The sequence below is a fragment of the Plectropomus leopardus genome, chromosome 18, assembly GCF_026936395.1.
Source record: "Plectropomus leopardus strain MGB_pleo_1.0 chromosome 18, ASM2693639v1, whole genome shotgun sequence".
Lineage (NCBI taxonomy): Eukaryota > Metazoa > Chordata > Actinopteri > Perciformes > Serranidae > Plectropomus > Plectropomus leopardus.
In genome coordinates, this window is record NC_142193.1 from 24,504,698 (window position 1) to 24,529,583 (window position 24,886).

At 39.9% G+C, this 24,886-nt stretch overlaps 1 protein-coding gene across 1 annotated transcript in view; it reads right to left on the minus strand.

Moving 5' to 3' along the window:
- mgat5b (alpha-1,6-mannosylglycoprotein 6-beta-N-acetylglucosaminyltransferase B) overlaps nucleotides 1-24,886 on the minus strand; it is a 98,392-nt gene that overhangs the window by 14,105 nt on the left and 59,401 nt on the right. Inside the window, exons 9-12 of the mRNA XM_042504442.2 lie at nucleotides 7,379-7,510; nucleotides 4,648-4,781; nucleotides 2,751-2,881; nucleotides 93-98 (exon numbers count right to left, since the gene is read on the minus strand). Of these exons, the coding sequence (XP_042360376.2) occupies nucleotides 93-98; nucleotides 2,751-2,881; nucleotides 4,648-4,781; nucleotides 7,379-7,510 (403 nt within the window). The remainder of the gene's footprint in view (nucleotides 1-92; nucleotides 99-2,750; nucleotides 2,882-4,647; nucleotides 4,782-7,378; nucleotides 7,511-24,886) is intronic.

A 24,886-nucleotide genomic window follows, 5' to 3' on the forward strand; every position in this document is an offset into this window, starting at 1 on the left:
TCATGCCAACACAACTGAAATGGAAGATACAGGTCTTTTTTTTTTTGGTATTCGTAGAATCGATAATGCCAACGAAAAGCAGGTGTACTTACTTGAAGCTGTGTGAATCCCATCAATGATGCATCATGGGAGGATGGATACAGAACAATGCAGTGTGAGAACAGAAGTACGAAGTGGGGGGAAGTGGAGCAGAGAAAGGCAGGTGTATAGAGAAAAAGAGAGAATATGACATGAAGGATTAGTCATTTTTTCTCTCATAGGACCGTACAGATCCCAAATCTCTCATGTGAACCTCAAAACCTCAAAAGGAGGAGGAAGAGACTCTCAACGAGAGGGGATTCATTGTCTGGAGAGACCGCAGCACTACCGGCTTTTACGCTGCAATCTGTCAGATGCACAAATGTTACATCGCAGCTCAAGTTGTTCTCAGAAACAGGGAATGTAATGTCAGTGTAGGAACAAAGCTGCAGTCAGTGAAGTGAACCAAACCTTGTGGGAGGCTGCAGCACACTTCAAAGTTACAGTCGGAACGAGAACCCTCGCCAGCAGCTCGAAGGGAGAATTTACTCTAAACAAAAACAATTGTTCATCTACCATCACACTTCAGGCCAGATTCCTGGAGGAGTAACGTGTTTGGAGAAAATGTAACATCTAGTGGGTGTTTCACAGTACACGTTAAGGAGGTTTGATAAGTAAGTGATACTTAAAATTTCTCCAAACTTTACATTTTTCCTGATTTAATTTGATTCATAAAAAGTCCTGAATGCAACATTTATAACATTAAATCTGTGTGTTTGAGTCACTTGTCATGTGTAGGGGTGTAATGACTCTCCTACATCGAGGGTTTTCTCTGTGGGCCTCCCCTCAGACATAACCGGGACCACTGTGGAGCTTTGGAGGCGTATAAAGAATTATAATGATACCATATGAGCTAGCCTCAGTTCTATTTTTAGCCTGTATTTGTTTACATTTTAGCAAATTGAGAGATTTAAAAGTATGCTGAATCACATCCCATTGCTACAAGAAAATGTTGTTATTGTATGTTTCACCATGGATGCATTGCATCTGTGTATCTTCGCATCATACATATATTTCCAAAGTGACGTAATTCAGTTTACATCTTTGTTAAGCTGACTTTGTCATCAGGAGGTGGAGGGGATAGTGTGACCCCTAGACTAGAAACCTTCCAAGCTGCAGAAAACTGAGACCAACAAATGACAAAACAGGTGTTTTTTTTAGAGAGTCATTAGTGAATTTTAAGCAGGTTCTTAGCCACCACATGTGGCTGTTTTTTAGTGACCCGTCACTGTAGTTCCACTGGGGATAATGGTATAAAAAGCTAATGTTTTTATGGAGACATTGCTGTGTTTTCAGTCAGCATAGTGCCACAAAAAGCGCTTGTTTTTACTGAAAAATTGCAGCGTTTTCTGCTGTAATAGTTACATGATAAACCTTATTTTTGGTTTTCTAACCAACCCATCACTACATTTCCTGCTGGACTAATGCCACGAATAGCAGTTGTTGTTTACCGTGACATTACTGCATTTCCTTCAGGGAAAGTGCCATGAAAAACATTTTTCTGAAATATTACAACAATTTCTGCCTAGATAGAGCCAAGAATAGCAGTAGTTTTTTCACTAAGACATTGCTACGCTTCTTGCTGAGATAGTACCATGACAAGTGCATTGCTGCATTTCCAGCCAGGATAGCGCCAGAAAAAGAGGCTGTTTTTTTTAAAGAGACATTTCTGCATCTCCTGCCCCAGTAGTGCCAAGAATAGCGCTTGTTTTTATGGAGACATGTCTGCATTTTCTGTCAGGATAGTACAATGAATAGTGTTTGTTTTTTTATTGAGACATTGCTGCATTTCCTCATGGGACAGTGCGTCCAAACACACTTGTTTCAACATATATGCTGCATAATAATTACATAAATGTTGCAAGTTGTCCATGGTTTGCAGATACACAAAATGACAACGTTAATTGTGGCGATTGGGTTGCGAATTAGCTATTAGTAATGTCTTTTTTTAATGTAAGGATCGATATGCAAAAACCTGGACGACTTTGATCCTAAAAGAAAAATGTAAAAATGTTATTGCTGAGCATTTTCTGAATGTACAATAATTTCTCAATGGAGGCTTATATGTGATGGACGATGAATAATGGCATCATCTGGAGGTGTAAGTCACACTGTATCTAAAAATACATGTATAATGCGTGCATGTTCAGACTTGGCCTGACATTATGAAATTCACCTCATGTAGTATCTCTGCTTTGTAGGGAATAATACAATATCACACATGCACATGGCATCTTGAAAAAGGAATGGGACACGCTATCTCTTAAAAACCTTTTATGACTCATTTCAGAGGCTCAGCCTGTTCCAGTGAAACATGGTGAGAGGACATCTTCACAAGAGTCATTAGAGTCACTTGAAACCATTTAAGAGGTAGTACGAAGCCTCTCATGTGAGTTGTGAAATGTCCTGTTGCTCATTTTTATTTATGATCTGCCTGTTTGCACCCACAGTTACACAAAGTGGTATCAAACAGGATCATGTAGGGTTGATCTATTAAAGCCACATAGAGTAAGTGATATAAGTTCTTAAACTGCAAAAAAGCATTAAAGATCAGAGGTTCTCCGGTTGGAGTCTTAAAAGCTAACCTCTCTGTCTACTTATCTCAGAAATTAACTACAAATGTTTACTGAATTTATTGACAGTTTTTGTAGGGGTAATTGTGTGATACTGACCTTCCACATGCTGGCTTCTTTGCCGTACACAACTGCCATATTGTTAACCTTGTTCCGCTGAATGTTCAGTCGCTCCGTCTCATTCAACTCCTCCGCCACAAAACCCATAAAAGAGTTATCTGGAGTGTGGGCTGTCAAGGACAAACAAAGCAATTGGCAGCACAATGTTACAAGTCCAATTTCATGTCTCAAAAAATGTGATTAAAGTAAAAGGAGATGCTGTGGAGATTCGGACTGCTGTGCACGTAGACAAAACGCAACAAAAATAGAACGTGAGGATTCTGTAAAGCTGGAATTCAAAGTTTTATGACGAGTTATTATTGCATTTATTTGTTTGGCAGTGCTAACGTCATAAGTTAAACAAACAATATTGTGTATTTGCATTCAAATTTTTTTTATCTATCTATCTATCTAAATCACCTGACTGGTTGACTTTTATTGCATGCCAACAAAAATGTCAAACAATTTCAATTTCGTCACATTTGCTATAATTTTAACCTTCAAAGTGTTTTTGATTGCAGCTTTAATGTGCCACAGCTTACAACTTTCAGGACACAAAACAACACTGAGTGGTTGCTTACACAAAGGAAATCTACAACAGCAGGGAGATGTCAAGTGGGAAGCAGAGAGAAATAGTATTTTAGTCAATTTTCAAACCTTAGATGAAAGCTGACATCTTTCACGGTGTCAGGCTTTGTGATAACTGCAAGTATTTTGGAACTGCTGAATTAATTGGAGACTACACAAACAGTTTTTTCCATCACCAGTTTCACCAAATGTGCTGTTAATGCTTGTGGTTTTCTCTCTCTGTGTGTGTGTGTATGTGTGTGTGTGTGTGTGTGTGTGTGTGTGTGTGTGTGTGTGTGTGTGTGTGTGCGTGTGTGTGTGTGGCTGGTGGTGCTCGGTTGCAGCAGGTGGCTTTAGGCATCTGTTGGGGCACAGCTGCTCTGAACGGGTTCTCTGACCTGTTTGTGGCCCAAAGCCTTGCCTGTTACGGTCTGAAGACTTTATAAACTCACACAAGCTGCTCGTACTCTCAGTCACATAAACACAGACAAACACAAATCAAACACTTCATGTTTTTGATTTCGTCTGTAAGAGTTTATGCGGAGCATTTCCCATAAGCAGATGTGCTAACTCAGTAAGTAACTGTGTTAGATAAATTATAGTCTCACATAGCCAGACCTTTCTCCACAGCACTGTGTTGAGAGAAAAGTCTGGAATAACCATATTAGCATTCTGCTCTGGGGGAAAAAACTCTTTGAATTGTTTTTGTTTCTCTGAACCAATCACAGTCATCCTAGGTGGCGATAAGCCCAGGATACAGCGATGCTGCCCTCGCAAGATAGTGTCGGGGGAACACACACAGTAGCCCTTTTTACACAGAGATTGTGCTTTATCCCGCAACAAAATCCTTTCTTCATGCTATATTTTTACACAGAACCAAAAAACTGCTTCATCATGCCGCTCCAATGAGTGATTTTAAACAGTGTGCCAGCACTGTGAAAATAAAAGACGCCCAACATAAAATGTCTCAACTTTAGATATCGTTTGACTGGAGATGTTTTAAAAGATGTGGCGAATCAACTCTAACTGACCACGTCAAAAAACAGAGAGAACATTATACTTGAGAGTCCTGTAAGTTTCGGCTTTCCAAGGTGCGTTCACGAGTTGTTTTATTTGTTGTAGGTCTCTTCAACAATTTACCAAAACAATAAAGCAAGCATGCCTTATTCCACAATCAAAATCTTCGTACAAATTGCCATTTTCAGCATGTAGGTTGTTAGCTCGGAGGTTGTTGTTGTTTTAGGGGATATTTAAAATGTTTACATGCAGACAGCAAAAGATCACAGTTCAAATCTGGTGTATCAGAATAGAGAAATGAAAGTCCACATACGGAACATGGTCATGTACTGCTGGCCGTGGAGGTTCCAGTAGCCCCAGTTGGTTCTGTAGCCGTGCAGAGTGGCGTACTCCTCGTGGTTGTAAGCAGGCTCCGTGCCGAAGGTGTCAATCACTCGGATGTGGCACCTGGGACGAAATAAGAAACAGGCTGAGCTAAAATTAGATCAAAGTTGTCTCCTGCTTTCAAATAATACAGTCTCCAGTTGATTGAGTGAAACAAAAAGTGAAAAAAAAGGAAAAATTCTAACCATCTTTGTTTATTCCACCTAATGTAGCACATATATGCAGAGTCTGTCAACAACATGATGGAGAATTCTCATTTTGAGCTGTGAGGATTCATCCCAGAGCTATAACTGTCTTGTTGTGAGAGAGTTTGTAAAGCTGTCAGTGGTGATGGATATCCATGTCCCCTGCCAGTCCCCCCTCACTGAGCGGGGCTTACACGGACCTCAAGGTGAGACGTCTGAGACTTAAATCACAGCCTTGTTTCACAGCCACCACAGGGCCCTCTGCTGGGACAGATCACCACGCAACCTGGACAAATCTCACAGGAACACTATGACCAAAACTGTTCCCTGAAATGCATTTTAAGGAGATGTTAAACTCTTTTGCCGTGAGAAATACTCTTTATATTGACTGGAAAATGTTTAAAATTCTCTCTGATAACGTGAAGGCAACTATTTAACAGGGAATAGATTACACCCCTCATCCACACTCAAATCTGTTGTCTTCTCAGATCAAACTCAAACAGAAAAACCAGGGTGGAACAGAGGAGACGTAATCTGCTGGAGAGAAGAAGAAAATTACATCGCGCTTTATCAGCAGTGAATTTTCACTCTGGTACGTCCAAAAAATCAATTGATGTAATCCAATCTGAGATTCATCAATGCCTCGCATCTCTAATCAGTGTCGGGGCGGGAGGGTAAATTAAAGTATCGGCCTTTCTCTCTGTGACAGCTGAGGAGCGGTGGTCGATCAGCTGACCTTGGACTGAGGTCTTCACTCCCGCCCTGGATTATTACCTTCAAAACCTAGCACAATCAGGATGAATCATTGTGAAGAGTTTTTCTTAAAAATAATTATCTTCAACATTTTCATTCAAATAAATGTCTGTTATGTCACTGTCTTTCTATGAAGGAACACAATGGTGACTGACCCTTTGGCCCACTGATATAACTATTGTTCAAGGTTTATGCAGTTACTCGATGCTTTAATTTAATGCTTTTTTTAATACTTTCTAAATATAACATTTTTCAAGGAAAATTTAAAATGCAAATAATCCTCTTCTAATTCAAGCATTGCAGGTAATATAAAGGTAAGTACTATACATGTTGTCCTGCACAAAAGGTAGGTTTTATGCAGGAATACGGTCAGAGTAAATTCAATTAATGTCCATTTTGCGAAGCATTAAGTAAAAAACATTGTTGGTAAGTTACCAGTACATTCAGTGAGTTACGTGATTAAATTAAAAAATTAAAATAAATGTAATTCTCATTAGTGACAGTTACTGAGAAAAAAATGTATTCCAGTTACTAACCAATATGGTGATTACAAAAAGTTTGGATGAAGAATATAATCATTCTGTTGCTTTGCATTTTTTCACTTTACAAGAATGCCAGGTGTAAAACCAAAATCTGTGACCCATTAGATTCTGTGACACAGCATCCAGTACCCAGTTTCTGAGTAATAAAACAGTCAGGAGCAGCCACAGTGAGCTGTTGAATGAAGGCTGCACACCTCCAAGTTGGCGAGGTAACTAACTCCTTTCTGTGTCCTGCTGCCTGCAGACTCATGCAGAGTAAAGCCAGATCAGAGTTACTCACAGAATGATAGAAAATACCAATTATTGCCCAGCTTCTTTATATCAAAACAACAATTTGTTTTGCTGCTCCTAGAGCTCTGTGGCCTGTAGTGTTAAACCGCATTTTCTGACAACACCAGTCACTACAGGTGTCGCCAAACAGACCGGGACTAAAATCCTTGAGATTGCCACAAATGTACCATTTCATTCTCCTCTCGTGCATTCAGAGTAAAATTAGACAAATAAAAACAGACTACAATACAGCTACGTAATGTAATCTAATAACTGTTTCACACTGCTATAACTTGTTTTATTTTTAGTCCTTTTCTTGTACAGAAAAATATTTTCTTCCCTGAGTTGCATTAAATGTGTTTGTTTTTCCTTGTTTGGATAAAGAATAGAGGATTTGTTTCTACACTGTGACTGCTTCAGTGCTGCCCAGCTGGAACAAAAAAGACCAAAAAAAAAAAAAAAAGGAATTTTACAGCTAGAAAACAGCTTGGCTCTGAACTGTTTGTTTGAGCATTTACAAATACATGGGCTGGTTTTATTTTAGCACATAACCATGCACATGTGTTTAGGGATGCTCATTCATTTTAGGCAGACAGACGACTCCAACTTTCCTACAGTATGTGATGCATTTAAAGAGCAGCGTTTGTGGGGAAGGTGGCAACTTGATTGATCACTGTGTAAAGAGGAGGCTAAATTGGATCCCCCCCTAAAGGGAGATTTTTTGCTGATGCTCAGTGAAGTTACTGGCTCTGTGTACCAGCCTGTTACAGCGGCCAGTCAATAAGCCAATAGTGAAGTATTTCATCAGAAAGGCAATTACTGGTAACAAAAATGGATGCAACAAACAAACAAACACCGCACTTAGAGCTTACTGACACAAAGAAAGAAAGAGAGAGAGCAAAAGACTGACTTGTGCTTCCGCAGTGACAGACCCATGTGCTGCTTCATTTGCTGCAAGCCGTGATAGTCGGTGTAGATGAGGTCGAAGGGCAAAGGTCCTGTCAGAGGGCAGCTTCCTCTTCCTGGAGGGACCCCCAAAAACCTGTAAACAGTTGCGACTTTAGTGCTGAACTGAGCAAAACAGTGTGCATACTGAAAAACCCAAAACAAACATTTCAATCTTGAAGGAGACACGAAGCACACAAAACTAAGGGGGGTTGTTTCCTGAGAAAATATGAAGAATTTTACAGTATTGACAGATAATTCAATCAATCAGACTTTATTTGTATAGCACTTTTCATACAGATGAACTAGAACAGAAAGTGCTTTATACGTATTATCTGAGACACGCAGCATTCCCCATAAAAGAGCTGTAAAACAATACAAATCAGACCCTAACAACTGATCAGGTGACTTTTCATGGCTGCGCTGTTCAGTTTCTCCCATTTCTCTGCAGCCTTGACTTTGGTCAGGAGTGACAGGGGAATGAAAGAGCCCAGTTTCGTTGTGAAGCATGCCAGTGTTCTCAGCGAGACGGCTGAGCCATTCAACCAAACAATACAGAATTCAACGCCACCAGTCAGCGATGTCTCACAATGGGGAGTTGCCCCACTTCGACTGCACAACTTGTTCAGTCTCACACCTGAAAACACACATATTATCTGAGACATACAGCATGTTCGTTTAACCACACCTCTTTGACAGAAGCGGAGGGATGGTTGCTTTCAAGCGCTATTTCTGCTGAATCCGCCTTTGTAAGGATGCCATCCCAGCACTTACTGCATAAATATTGGCCTCCAGTGTACCACAATAGTGACTTTTTCATTGTATTTCTTCTCTCTTGCATTGATAGCTTTCTCATCAAAGGTTTTTTTTTTTTATTTATTTATTTTTTTTTTTAGCAATTTTAGTGGCACAATTATGGATGACAATGTCAATAGTCAGTTGGTCGATACATCACTTTGGTCCAGACTAAAATGTCTAAACTACTATGTGATTGCCACTACATTTAGTGCAGACATTCATGGTCCAGTAATAATGAGCAGATGTTAGCAGGCCAAACCACTAAACTAACACAGTGAACATGGTAAACAGTACACCCATTTCAAGGAGTGCAACGTTCATTGTTTTTCATTAATATAGCAGCACACCACTATTTGTAAAAATAAAGTTATGGTGAAGTAATGGTGTCCTAAACAGAGAATGAATTCATGCTACTACTGTTTGCGTTGTAATCCGAGCTTCTCTGTCCTTTGTTGTGGCAGACGGTCCAGCAACCTGTGTATGTTAGCGCATGTGGGACCCTGTGACCCTTTTTATAAAGAGAACCGAATGCAATGTTAGAGGTGAAAAACTGCTCACTGTTGCAAGAAGCCTGAAAAGTTTGACCTCCATGTGTAAAATCACACAGGTCTTTCGCATTGTGGTTCCCACTATGTGAACTACAGACTTTCGCCGGCCACGCAGCTAACATTCGCTTTAGCTTAACCCTTTGAAACCGGGATAGACATCAGTATTCTTGTGCTGCGTTCGGGCAGAAGAAGTTAGCAAAAGGTGACAATTACCTGAAAATTTGCTTTATAAAAGGAAGAGAGAGAGAGTTTTAGGAAAATAAACCAAAAATAAGTGGGGAAAATATCCATAGAACAACAATTATTATTTTAAATTCATACAGTATTTCAAATAATGCTGTTAATGTTTTTCTTTTTCTTTTAAATTTATTTTCAGTTCATTTCATTGTTTGTTTGTTTATATATATATATGTGTGTGTGTGTGTGTGTGTGTATATATATATATATGTATGTATGTATGTGTATATATATATATATATATATATATATATATATATAATTTTTTTTTTTACTTCAGGTAATTCCCTTATACGTTTTTGCCAATTTCTTGCAAATTTTGGTGTAAATTCTCTTTAAGTTGTTCCGAAATCAAGCCAGGTTTTTCTCAGGTTTTAAAGAGTTAATTCTAACTGCATAGGGATAAAATAATTTAATTGTGTTGCTCTTTTAGACTTCAAAAATGTTATGGGACTAAATCCTGATGGTGAAACCAGTCATTTTGCAGAAGTTCTAATGCTCAAAAAAATGTATCCACTGATTTACAGATGCCTCTTCAAAAATATAATTCTATGGGAAAAAGTATTTTTTGGGCCCCATGAAGTCTCATGAAGACCCAGAAGGTGGCGGCAATTCTTGGGATCTTGGTGTGGCCCGCTAGCTGGCTCATCTCTGCCTCTCTGCACTGCGCTCATACAACGGTTAAGCTGGTATCCGAAAAAATTAGACAAAGCCTATTTGATGGTTACAAAACATCACAAATTGACACATATTAGAGTGACGTATTGCCAACATCTACAGAAAATAAATCTGCCGTCATGTTACATAGCATGGAAGGTTATCGGCTGAAGATAAACGTAAAAATTTCATAACACACACACACACAACAAACTTCCATGACTTTTCCAAAACTTTCAAGAATTTTACCACTTCTATTACTTTTTCAGGCCTGGAAAACAAGATTGTGTAATTCCACGACTTCTCTAATTTTGGCTTCTTTAAAATGTGAGGCATTGTATTGTTGGCTTGTTAGCAGAAAGAAGTGTACATACTTTAGTTTGTACACTTTTTGATACAGATTGTGGACACTCAACTAAAGTGGCAGAGAGTATATGTAGTGCACTGTATAATTAATAGGGAGTGATTTGGGGCACAGCCATTGATTACAAGGCTGGTGTGGTAATTAATCTAGTTTTAGTATCTTTTTGATATTATTTTCCATGCAGGGCTCATGTGTGACTGACAGTAATATTCTCGCACAGTTATTATATAATTAATATTTGTGAGATTGCGAGTCAGTGTTGTATTGAAATAATTTGCCCTTGTTACTTACTGCTCCAGGCAGTGAACCAGACGGGCTTGATCAGTCATGATAAAGCATCTGCTGCCTGGAAAAATAAGGCATAAATAAAAACCAGATGAGAGCAGTAACAAAAGAGCCTTATGTTACCAAAAGCAGGAAAGACAGCAGATATAAATTTGTTGTCGGTTATGACAAAGTACAGCGCAGCTTCAGAGCGCACTGCTTTCAGTTGGGATCGAGGTAGCACTTTGTTTGAGAAAAAAATGTAATCAAGTGTGTCTGTTTTCATTACAACAGAAAGTGTTGCTTTGTCAGACTTTAGCAGTTCTAAAGAGCCACGCCACAGAACAAAAACAGTCCAGCTGAACAAGAGTAAGTGGATGTGCAGATCTGTACACATCGGGTACTAAATGCAGTTTACTGGCTGTCAGGAAAATGTGACATGAGGCCGTTTTAAAAACGTTTTTATAAATACAATAATGCAGCTCCGTGGGACTACCACACACACAAAAACATACACTTACACAACTATATTTGTGGGGACATTATATGCAGCAATGAGGAGCAGGGGAGAATTAAGACATCATACCTATGGACCAAACCTATGGGGGTGCGGGGCTTGCTTTAATCTCCAATATGTGCTGTATTTCAAGCTATTTGCAGAGTTCCTGCAGCTTAGGTAAAGGTAGATTTAAGACTTTTTAGGACTTTTTAAACACCAACTGGAATTTAAGTTTAAGACCAATTTACAAATAACCAAAATTGAAGAAGGGCAATTTATTTTTGCCCGAAAGTTTATTGTAACATAAAACACGACTTTAGTCAGTTAGATCATCAAGTTCATCAAGTTAGATCATCTACATCAAATGTTAAAAACATGACCCTTTTAGAGTGGAAGACAATGAAAATATTATATTATCATAAAAGTATCTATTTGGTTTACCAGCAGGAGTGGAAAATACCTGGCATTTCTGTGCAAATTTGTGTTTCTCAATCGGCATGTAAGATTCCACTGCTTGGATTTCCATTATGACGGCTTTAAATAAAAAAAATTATCAAATAATCTAAAAAATGGTGCCAATTATTTTGAGATTTGGGAAAAACATGATAGTCACCAAGGAAAGAAATCATCTTTTAGAGCCTATGTCCCATTTTGTATCTAATTGTTTTCCAACTGTCTTCATCCTTCTAAAACACAACAAATGTTGAGGATGACTAATTTTCACTTCTTCCACTCCCAGCTGACAAATCTGCTACATTTGAATCCATGCCATACAAATCTGGGCTGCTCTAATTACAAATCAAGGATCCCCAACAAAAGTAAATGTGGTCTTCAATACTCTGATGTGAGTCATGGGCAAACAGAAGAACATGTTCTCTTGAAAACAGAATAATAGAATAAACAACATGGACTTGTAACACACATATGCAGTGGTGGTTCTTGTTGCAGCCACTGTTGTAGGTTAAAGCTCTGAATCTCTGCTTGAGAATCGATTGAACCTGATCCTCGGGCTTGAATCAGGTCTGGTTCTTGTCAATTTACCAGTGTTGTTTTTTTGTTTTTATTTTTAAATATTTTTTTTTTAAATGACTCTGGCAGTTCTGGTGCATAAATGGCAGGATTTTTAATGGACTGAATTGAGAGGAAAAGAGATAAACAGGAGGGTAGAGCGGACTGCGACTGCGAGAGGGAAAGAGACGGACCAACGGAGCAACATAGTGGAGAACTGGGGGAGAAAGATAGAGCACGAGAGAAAGAGGAGGGCGGGGTGGTGACAGTGTTTGCTTCTGCCTCCCCAGTGGTACGGGAGATGTGCGTAACATCACCACAGACTACTGTGCACAGGGGAAAGTTGTCTAATTCCGGCACTTCACATGCACACACCCCACCTCCCCACCACCCACTGACACATACCCTTTTAGCCAACTGCCATGAACAAAAACACACACCTTTACACTCTACCTCCATGCAAAATTTCAGCCTCCTAGGGTGAAAACTGTGGCCCCAAAAGTGTTGGGAAATTTTTGAGTACCAAGCAACCAACTTACAGAGACAGACGTTAAACAGACATACTGAGTTATGGAGCTGTTGGTCCAGTCTTCGGTATAAGATCTTAAAGTCAAAAGCCACTTTGCACGTCTGCATGAAATACCACTCAACGGCATCAGCAGAGAACGCAGACGGACAGAACAGTTCACAGCACTGGTATACGTGCGACGGCCCCCTCCGCAGCAGCACGGGTAGCTTAAGACCGCAGCTGAACAGAACCTGTCGCGTCCACATGATACGCCGCTGAATGGCGTCAGGTTGAAACGCTACTTTAACGACGTATAGGGCTGGTGGGAGAGGTGGTGGATGGATCCAACTAACCGCTGCAATTCATGCGGGAGTCTGGTGTTCGCTTCGTGTCTGAATGTTTTTTTTCACACATGATGCAGCACATCATGTACACATGGAAATCCACTGACAAAGTGGCAATATGTGACAACTGTGGATGAGAGCATGCTGGTTGTTCGCAGCAAAAGACCTAAAAATTCCCCATGCCTTTGACAGAAAAATGTATCAAACGTGAAAAGCCATAGTTTCCAGCTAAATTTCCAGCTACATCTACTGTAGCTTTCTCATGTAATGTTTAACTGATATGAATAGATACCACAACCTATTTACTCGCAACAGAAAACAGAAAACAGACTGATGACAACTGAAAGATTAATATTTCATACTTGGAAAATTTAAACTTTCTGTGAGGGCACTGTCAAGGTTTCTGTTTGAGCATTATAAAGAAAAGCAAACCAATAGCGATGAAAACATCTTTGAAGAGGATAGAGATGATTAAACCTGCATATGAAGCAGTGGAGAAAGGACTGTTCACTCACTTTCTGTCGGAAAATGTGAAAGCTTTTAGTGTTGTCAAAACTGCATCCACTTCATGGAAGTTTTTGCAGCGCTAGTCACAGACACATGACCTTATACTCCCCCTTCCTCTCGCTACCTGGGTCAGAAACACATCCTGCACAACCCAGAGTCAACACACACACGCACGCACGCACGCACGCGCACACGCACGCACGCACACACACACACACACACACACACACACACACACACCCGCACACACACACACACACACACACACACACACACACACACACACACACACACACACACACACCTGCCAGACAGGAGCCTATCGATCTTTCTGTGGACAGTTAACATATTCAGTCAGCGCTGCTGCCTTGTGGAAACAGGCCGGTTCCCCTACAGCAGATGGGATAATGAGCAAGAGCGTGTCAGCCGACGGTGCTTTAAGCTGCAGTTTCATCAGTCAAAGGTACACAGCCTGGCAATTCACTGCTGACATAAACAAAAGTGCTCTTCACTTGAGCTGTACTTGTGTGATCTATAGTGTGTGTGTGCAGTGTGCCGCCAGGTGATACAATACAGTCCTGCTGCCAGGTTAGATCATAATACAGGCAACTGTTTTATATAGATTATAGATTAAGACCTTTACAGAACGCAAAAAGGAGATAAGCGAACAGATGATGAGTCAAAAGACAGTGTATAAATATATAAGTATAAAAACATGGACACTATTACATAATGTAAGATCAGGGAAAATAAAAATAAAGATTCAAGTATTTTATGTAATCTCATATCTTACACCTTTCTCTCTCACTTACTTTCTCAAATGTTCTTAAAATGACAATGCAAACATGCTGATGTTAAGCAGAGGGCTGTATCACGAAGCAGGATCAGCGTCTTAAGTGGGCTTTATTGAGTCTAAAGCCAGATTTTTTTTTTGTCTCACAAAAGTGGCTGTTATTTTTTTTTTAATTAAGGCTGACGAGTTTCTGTCTTTGCCCCTGCCTTTTATTAAATCAAATATTAATTAATTTTAGCTTGTTTCGTTTATCTTATCCCTAGCTCTGTAATTCAGTTTTTAATAGCATTTAAATATCCTTCTATTATATGTTTCTTTTGCACTATGTCTCTTAGGTCAAGCACTTTGAAAAAAGCGCTATATAAATAAACTTACCTTGCCTATATCGCATTTCAAACTTATGCCTTCTGGCAGCGTAAAAAACTTATGCCGGTGCCTTTTTGGGTTGGTGTCTGATACTGTCATCACTGACCAAGCTGTGGTGTTTGATGAATCAGGAATAAAAATGTGCAAAGTTGTGGACCAACGGACCAGCATTGCAATCCAAAGACCGCTAGCATGGCTAAAAACACTAAAATTAATGTTCGCACATCAAACTGAAATAACTTCTACACAAACAGTTCATACTCCCATGCTATGATGAGTTATGTGATATATTCAAATATAGGATATATCCCTAAGGCCCACCCTCAAACGCCATGAGCCAATCACAGTTTGTGCAGCTACACGATCTACTCGGACATCCTGCTCATAGACCTCCGTAGGAAAGCATCAGAAATTTAGATTTTCCTGCAGTTTTACTTAAATTTCTACAGTAATAACTTAAAAAAACGATGTACATGAAGTAATTGCAATCAAGATACAAGATAGTATATATAACCTTGCACATTATGTCAGCAACATCTTGTATAACCTCACTTTGCAGCAACTCTGAAGGTAACGTTACATTATGCTATGGCCAACTTCAGATTCATAACGTGAGCTCATCATGTCATCTGTTCAACTTAGTCTTAGTATTTTTTGTTCTTTGACAACCAAACAATAGTATTAATACACCCAGTACTTGCCAGTACTGGGTGTATATAGCATAAATGAGTGTGTGTGTGTGTGTGTGTGTGTGTGTGTGTGTGCGTGTGTGTGTGTGTGTGTGTGTGTGTGTCTGTGTGTGTGTTTAAGTTTAAATTATGGCCTGTATGGCCTCTCATAGTTTAATGCTGACGGGCATTAATGTGAGAGCAGATGTATTACAGTGACTGAGAGCAGAATCGTACGTGACTCCGCTCCTCACAGATCCACTGAAGCCGCTGCTGCTCAGAGGTTTAATTGGATATATGCAAATCCAGACAAACTTTAGGGAAGAGTAAAGGGATTAAAGTGCATTAAGGAGCCAGGAGTGTGGAAATGGGACTACGCACACACACTGTTTAACACACATGCACACACACCAATACAGTACAAAATGCACACACAACCAGGCACAAACAACTCTATCCCTCGTTCTGTCTTTATCTCCTTCACATTTGCACACAGACACGAGATTAAAGGATAAGGCTGGCATTATTTTATCTTTTTTATCATTATCAACAAATCCCATGAAAAGACCACAACCAACAATGAATGTGTCGCATTAACAAGTTCTGTCTGTGTAGCCAGAATCTGATACAGCCTCTGTGATTTACAGCTCCTTTGTCATCCAAAAAACTGTTAAAAAGACATAAAAGAGCCATACCAGTGCATAATGGGGATATTGTGCTTTACTGTGATGAACATCGTAAATGAAGTTTATTTCTCTGCGCTGCGTTAACACGTCCATGAGCATGCTCTTTGATGTGTACGACAGACAGCTGCTCCTCAAATATTGTAAATGCAATTACAGAGCAGACTCATAATAAATCACACTGGCTGGTCCATTGTAATAAAGGATTATGTCACTGTGTACAACTTTATGTTTCTAAATGTATTTTTAACAGGTTTTATATGACGGTGGCGTTGGCACACAGGCAGAAGGTATTTCGGGCTCCGGCTACACAGACAGTAATTCTGAGTAGAATAAATTCATCTTTTATATTTCATCCAATTAGAGAATGAAAGTAATCTCTGCACAAAGCCCAGAGGAAAAGAAATGTTCGCATTGTACTTTTCTGCAAACCACAAATATGTGGAAACAACGGTTCAAAACCATCAATCAACACCGACTTTTGGTGACCTTTTCAGCATTTCTACCAATGTTTGTCCACAGAACTTCGGTGTTTTAAGTGAAACTTTGCAGCATTTTGAACACACCAGACCTGAGTGTTTCTTACATGCATATCATAGCATTTGAGCCACCAAGCCTCTGTGTTTTTGTCATAACATCGTGGTGTTTCCAAGCTGTGTTGAGGCACCGAACCTGTTTCTTACTGAAGTTCAGTTGCATTTCCCAGCTGTGTTTGAACCTCCAAACCCAGGTGTTTTTTTACACATACATCATGACGTTTTCTAGCAGCGTTTGAGCTATGGAACTTGGCTGTATTTCACTGACTCATCCCTGCTTTTTTCAGCGATTTTAATACACAAAACCTTATCTCTTCCTAACCACAAACAAGTGTTTTTTGTGCCCAAACCTAACCACACCTTCACCACAGGGCTGTTAAAAGCATTCAGTTTGCATGTTCTGCCCATGTCAGCATACGTTCTCCGGCTTCTCCCCACAGTCCAAAAACATGCAGGTTAAAACAGTTTGAACGAGAGACTGAATACGAGAGAAGAAACCACTGAAACGTTTTCAGAGACCTCTGTTCCTGCTGCTCTTTGCCTGTTCTCTGGCCTGTCTGTGACGTCACACGGACACACCAAAGCCGACAGACTCGTGTGATGCAGCTGTGAGTTCACTGGTAGTGGGAATGCAGTATTTAGCAGGTTTACCCGTGCTTAAAAAAAACTGTGTGCACATGCTAATTGTGTTGGGAAAGGGGTATGTGTTAGCCCTGTGATAGTCTGGCCACCAGACCAGGGTGGACCCCGCCTCTCACCTAATATCAGCTGGGAGAGGCTCCATCTCCCTCACAGTCCTGAATAGGATAAGCAGTTACAGGTGATAGATGGATGGATGAAAGTTTTAACATATCTGCTACAAGACAATATACAAATGTAATATATATCTGTGGTTTTAAGAAATGTTGATTGGGTTACTATTAAAAAAAAAAAGAATGTGTTTTAATGGCCTGCTCAGACTTTAGAGGGGAGAACAAGTTGTGAAAGCACTGCAAAAGAGAAAGACAGCGAGATGAAGAAAAACGGTGCAAGACTTGCACAAATTTCCTGAAAATGCTTGACAACCACCATCGGGCACTATTTCTGTGTTTCACAGCTGGCCATTGGCACCATAGCAACTCCTCAGTTTGGGGGAAAGGGAGAGAGCCAGAGAGACAAAAGAGTGTTAGACAGTCCACAGTCACACCGCATTGCTTCTTAAAGGAAGGGTGCATACGTCCAGCAGTGAGGGGAATTGGCTGTGGCAGATTTCCAGGTGCATATGAGGAGGCTGAGGCTGGAGGCGAGGGGTTTACAGGCAGCTGCAGGGCGGCTGGAGGGAGAGCTCGCAGTGTGAAGGGAATGACATGGGCAGAGAGGAGAGCCGATGTGCCACTGTGTGTGAAAGCCGGCCTGCTAGAGGGAACAGAGGCTGGCATGCTAATCGACCACTTGATACTGCAGGATAACAAGAGGAGCAAAAAACTCAGATGTTGATGCTGTTGTGATCAGATACAGCTGATGTGCCACTTTGATGTTCAGAGTCTGGCTCAGATTTCATGTTGAAACAGCTTTTAAAAACCATCTCGGTGCACAAGCATCCTTCTTACTTTGTGTTGAGCATCTAAAGAGCTACGAGGGCTCATTATTTTCAGCTCTAATTGAAAAAGAAAAACTGGAAATATATTACTTTATCGGGAAAAAATATCAATAATCCAAACATCTGGGTGTTGTCTGATTTTAAACTTGTTCTGTTTTTCTCATTAGGGGGGACTGAGGTGCTAAATCAGCAGCTCATTTGTGTTCTCTGTGCATTTTTCTCTTCAGTTTCTACTCTGGAAGCAGTTTTAGAGCTGTCAACCTCACAAAAGCACTTCATTTTCTTACACTGAGATAAACAGAGTACTTGTACTGCAGAAGTGTAATAATTTTGGGTGTGTAGTGGAATCTGTGGAAAAACTGGTTTAAACCTCGGCGGTCATTAAAAAAAAATCTGTAAAAATCATGAGGTTTCTTTTATCAGTTATTAATGGCTGATGTGGAGGTGTCCGCAAAGACTTACACCATGGTCCCTTACTGAAGAAGTGAAAAGGGAGAATATTCATTTATATTTTGATGCTTTTGCATTTTGCTTTTAAAGTTTTTCTACAAGCCATAGCTTGGTTTCCCTGGTAACACCTAAGGGTTTACCTAATATCTGTCGTCCCATAAGGTTCTTATGCAACTGAAATGTTATTCACTGCTCCAGTAAATAGGACGAACCTCAGATATGACGTAGCGACAACAGATATCTCTAGTCGGCTCAGTTCATAGAGCCCTTTGTCTCAGCTATTTGCCAGTTTTTTTAACAACAGGACGAGCTAGCTATCCAGCCATGCATTGTCCCCAAATCAATATCGAGATTTTCAAAAACAAATGAATTGTTGGCCACAGTCTGAAGTAGTGAGTTGAACAGCGAGCGGGATCTGAAATGACTGCTTAAGTTCAGAGGGGCAGCGTGGTGCCTGCAGCGTGTGCTGTCTCCACCCTGTGGTGTACAGAGGATGAGGAACTGAAGGCCGACACTCAGTGTGATAAATAAATTGTAAACAGAAGCTTTGACTGTGTCCCTTACTCATATTAGATATAGGATGATAATATCTAGGCAGCACATTATTTCAGTCTGTTTCACCTGAACTACTAGGTAGGTTTCCATTATCAGTTTAAACAGACACTGGGCAGCGAATCAGAATTGGGTATTCACCCAGACCATGGAATTATCCAGATTGTTTTGAGTTGCGGAGGGTTGGAGATATCGGCCGTAGAGATGTCTGCATTCTCTCCAATATAATGAAACTAAATGGAGAAAAAAAATAAATCTAAAACTCATCAGCAATGTCTTTTTCCAAAAGTCATGACCCTGTTACTCAAGGTAATCCACAGACCTTGTTGTGAGCAGTTTCATGTAGGAACTATTTTCTTTCCACAGAACTACAAACACCAACCACATCACTGTGCAGAAGCAAGTGTGCATCTACTCATGAATGAGAGGCTCCTGCTCGTGACAGAGTGAAGCGTAGCATTAATGGCATCTTCTTCGGCTAAACTGTAACGTTAACTTGCTCATTGGTGCTCAACAAGTTAGCAGTAGATGCACGCGTCTTTCTGTGATACGTTTTTTTGGTTTTTATTGGCAATTTGAGCGCCACAATTCGAGTGCCATCTATTTCCATTATATTTGAGAGAAGGCAGACATCTCTATGGCCAATATCTCCAACACCCAGCAACTCCCACTTAAACAATCCAGATTGGTAATACAAGTAAGAGGAAAAAAATGTGGTTTGGGATTTTGTGGTGAACTGTCCCTTTAAGAGTAACATACTTAGAAACAGTGACCATAGTTGTATTTTAGGCTACCTAATGCTCCCATGATCAAAATTAAGGAATCACACACTGTTATCCTAAAACTCTGTCAACTCTGTTCTGAAGACTCTTACGACGTTATTTTTCCAATGGCCTACACTGGCTATTTTTATTAGTGCTGCTTTCGTTTCATCTCAAAGCACGGAAACAAAAGCACATCAATCAGACGGCTGCAGGGTGAGAGAGCATCAGCACTTATGGAAAGGCACAACCTGAGACTGGCAGCATAATAAGGCTCTTTGTAGGAGCTTTGAGTAAAAAGACAGCTTTGATTTCAAGTTTTATACACCTCAGAAGGCCCTGCACATGGCTGTCATTACTTCCACCGCTCAGCCAGCTGCATTACAGACAAAATTGACCCCGAGTTTGAAAGTTGTTGAATAATTTTTTAAGGTTACTGATCACACAATTCAGGCACGTCTGTGTGTTTGCAAGGAGAAACAAGGTGAAATTACCTGGTGACTGTGTTAATGTGCTCTGTCAAGTGAAACCCACTCGACATAATTGGTATATAACCACCATTGTTGTGCACAGCAGCACTCCGATCATGTTAAACCAGAGCCTGAGATACAATAATATGTAAGAACAGTAAAGATAGGTCAGCATGAGTAAGAAAGAGAAGGTAGAGAGTGTGAGAACCATCTCTGGATCAAAACTACTAGATTGCAGTGTGTGCATATATTACTTCTCCACTCTCCTGACAGATATCGCAAAACCTGACAGGCTGCAGCTTCCTCTGCCCTCCATATTCTCACCCTCCCCCTGTTTTCTCACTGCACCCCTTCCCACCCCCACCCCACCCCACCCCCATCCACTGCTCCTCAGGTGTTGTAACGCCATGCTCTGTCGCTGGCTAATTACCCGTGTCGCTCTGGGAGGGGATGAGATTCCCAAGCGGAAGTGACAGCTGTCTTTGCTGCTCTGCGAAAATGCCATAGGGCGGCTAGAGCCCTCCCCTGAGCGTGCGACAAGTGCCGAGTCTGACAGGAGCGATGCCACATCCACCGCTATTAAAGTAAACCCAGGACTGTATTTCTTCTCCTGTTCTTCTACGACTCTACATGATTCTTTCCTGTCTTCATAACTGAACTTCCTTTCAACAAACTTGAGTATTCAAGTCTATTCTGCTACTATTTTTCCATTTGTGAATAATGCTATCAGTTTAAAACAGTACACAGAGGATTAATGAATGAGAAATGATATTACATGAAGTGGTTATACTTTAAAATGTGTAAGTTTCAACCATAGACTGTATGTGAAGATGGACGACGCGTCCCCACTTACCCCTGCTCTGCTTATGTGAAGCTAAAATATCCTGGATATCCTGGCCCATGTCCCATTCACTAACATGGAGGGGCGGGCTTTATGACCTAAAGTCAGCCAGACACCAGGGGGCCATCGAGGTTGAAAAGCTACACTTCGGGGGAACTGTCATGTTGTCCATCTTTATATACAGTCTGTGGTTTCAACATATATTCGATTTTAAAGTGAGATGCACTTACTTTGACCACAAATTGCTGGCTTGCAGACCTTTGTTCAAACAACATATTGTACTTCCACATATTTGTATGGCAGCCACCACAGACAAAAATGCAAATGCAGGCAAACCTCACATGAAACTGTAAATATAGGCAGTGCTGATCTAATATAAACCAAGATTATCTTACTGTATTGCCTATTGCTTGCCTATGATGTCTTCAGTAACATATTTTAGCTTATCATTTTACTATAATTTAAGAATGTTTGTTACCAGCCTGTCACCATAAAGTTGCCACAGGAAAACAGCCAAGTTCACATAACACCGCTCACCAGTGAGAGCATTTATTGGGACACAGTGCATTATGGTAGTTGTAAGTTTTCTACCTCTTGAGCAAAATCACATATCCCAGTCCTTTTTCTATCATAAATCTGCTCAGGTGGCACCAATGTCAAAAGTATGTGTGTCTGTCTGCTGCACAGACAGTCCAGTTTTGTGAAAAGATCATCTTTCCAGCAGTGAAATACTTAAGATAGTTCACTCAAAACCACAATGTCAACTTTGCGGTGAAGAAAAGTCAGGGGGAAATACATCGTCTGGTAACCTTGAATGTCTGCACACAATTTAATGACTTCCATCCAAAAAATGTTGACATATTTCAGTGTGGATACTAACTGACCGTCACTGACATCGAAATAGAGTATAATATTAGAACAAAAGGCAGAGCTGATTCTACGATAAAAAATCTTGCTCTACCAGCAGCGACAGGAGAGTTAGCTCATCATCATTCATCATCATTCATCAAGAAGACATGTTTTACTGCTTTTGGATAAGATCTGAATGATTTACATGGACAGTTAGGCCAATGCATTTTGATTTCATCTGTCTTTTTGAGAAAACACTTGATAAACCCTTTTTGAGAGAAGTACTGCTTAACAGAAGTCAGTGTTGCAAAAGGCTGATGTAAAAGAATTAAATACAGCTATATAATAATTATAATAACATTAACTGAACAATTACAACTACAGTGCTCCCAGTAGTGTGTGAGTAGAGCATCCCCTGAGAACATTTTGCAGTGTGTGGAAAGAGAAAAGACTGGTACGTCTTTGTTCCTCAGTGGAGCATCTGCAGGATCTTGTGGAGAAAAGACTCTGGCTGCATGTGGGGGGGGTGTGAGCATAACTGATTTGTCTGAGCAGTACAGCAAAGGGAAGATGACGCCAGCCAAAGTGACTACTCACTAAAGCCACCAGAGAGCGCGGACGTTGCCAATTAGAGGTAATTATGTAATGCAAACCAACAGCTTGACTCCCACTGAAACTAAGCTCCCGATGTGGCTAATCTGTCTGTCGGCAAAAAACGCTAAACATATCAACAATTCTGTCCACGTTAAGAATCCACAGCAAGCCATTCAGTGATATTAAGCTCCTTTCCGAAGCCGGGGTGGGAAAGTGAAGAGCAGAAAGTGTAAATAGATACAAGCCTGAGGAAATCTGTGGAAGCACAACTCACATAACGATCTGTCAATTTGATAGCATGTGGGAGAGTAAGGGATGGAGAAATGTTGTATTTTCAATTCATTATTAGTCACAGAATGAGGGGGGGTTTAAGGATGTTCAGCATCTGCCATTAGCTGGCCAATTTAAGACAGCCATAAAAAGAGTGGGATGTGTAAACTGGGTTGTGTTTCGTGGGGAGAGGGAATACGGTTTGAGTCTGATAAATCCACTTGGCTTCAATTTTCGGCCCTCCATTATGTTTCCTCTAAGGCTGAACATTTAATTTCCTGATGAATAGAGACCGATATCAGCCCTAATGGAACGGCACTGCACACTTATATGAATGTACATATAACCATAAAATCTCTGCTGTGGCATAAAGACTCACTGCGCGCGCACACACACACACACGCATGCGCACGCACACGCACGCACACGCACACACACGCATACATGCGAACATGAATAATAGGGGACTATCTAAGTGTACTATCCAAGAGGGAACCTTTATTAGCAGTCATTTTAAAAATACAAAACTAGAATTGAAAATTTACTTTTGAGGTCTTCTTTCACAATATTACTGCAAATGTGATTTTTACAATTTTTTAAAGAAATTGCCAAGAGGGGACCTGAAGCCTTGAGCGACGTCTGCCTATCAAAGGGGGGACATCCATATACTGCAGTCAAACTGGTTTATCCTGGTTCTCTCACCTATAGAGTGCTTCTTTTTCACTAAAACTTCATTTGTATCTTTAAAAATGGGTATGTAAACTTTATTGCTTGCAATATATCAACATTTTTTGTGATAATAAATATTACAGAAATAATACTTGCCAAAGCAAAGTATATCTTTTAAAGAAGGCTCCCATAATCCTGTGAATTCAGTTTTATCTTACTTAGTATTTACTGTTAATAACTTTATTGTTGTCTTTATATATATATATATATATATATATATATATATATATATGTATATTTAGACCAGACCAATTGTAACTACCAATGTATCACCAAAAATTCAGAAAAATAAATCTATAAACGAGTAACATTATACATAAAATGATCAGCAATATAATTACTTATTTTAATAAATAATATATTTATTTTAATTAATTAATCACTATAAAATGATTTAACACAAGTCTGTGACTAGACCTTAAAAGCTGTTTGCTTCCAAAAGAAAGAAATCAAACTGTGACATGACAGTTGAGCTCAGGTCCAGAGAAGTCAGTGGTGTTTCTGGATTTTGTTGAATCTGGCTTTCACTTAGCATAGTAGAGTCTTAACTTGCATTTATAGATGCAGTGATGAACTGTGTTCACTGTCAGTGGTTTTCAGTGTCCCCAAGCTCATTTTGTGATATCATGTTGGTATTTAATGCAGTGCAGCTTTATGGGTCAAAGGTCATGGCCATTCATTTTTGGTTTTTAGCCCTGTCCCTTTTATGCAGAGATTTCTCAAGGTTCTCTAAATCATTTCATGCTATTATGGCAGATAGTTAATGGATTTGAACAGCAAATATCTTGTTTTGTAATGTATTCCTTTGTGTTCACATAGTTTTTCAGTGATGGATGAAACACCTGTGTTTGTTAGTGTATTTTAGCATTATCTAATCTAGACCCCATTCAAAGATGTTTGTTTTTAATGACTACAGTCTGTAACACATACTACACACACTGGCATGCAGCATTGTCACAGTGCACAGAGAGTGTGCGTGAAGTGAAAGGCACATAATAAATGTTACGATAAGTTCACAATGACACTCAGCTTTACAGGACTTTACATTCCAGTATTGTAAACTGAAACTTTTCTTTAGCACTTAAAGTTTAACTGGTATGTTAGTGTTTTTGATGGGCATTGAAATGGTGATGAGCCACCAACTACTCATCTCAAAACCATCACAACAGGATACACATCTATGAATGGGCCTTCATAAGACGACTTCTGTTTGTACTCTTTGAACTTTGCACTCTAAAAAAAGAAAAAATGTCCACACTCCATTTCCTTTTGTAAGAAAACTAAAAAGGAGTTTTAAATTAAAATTATGTAACATCAAACTTTGACTTGACCTTTAAAATTGTTCAATTTCCAAAATACTTACCTGACCAGTTTTCACAAGTAGTGAATGTCAATCAAGTTTTCAATATACTTGTGTTCTCAGTCTGTACTTAAAGAAATGCAACTTGTTTGTTGGTGCACATTACAGAAGAAGGTCCACCCTTGAGTAGGATATAATGACATGAGTCCACTGTTGGCTGGTACATAATGTCACAAGTTCCTTCTTAGATAGCACGGAGTGACGTTCACACTCAACCATGTAAAGCACATACAAACAT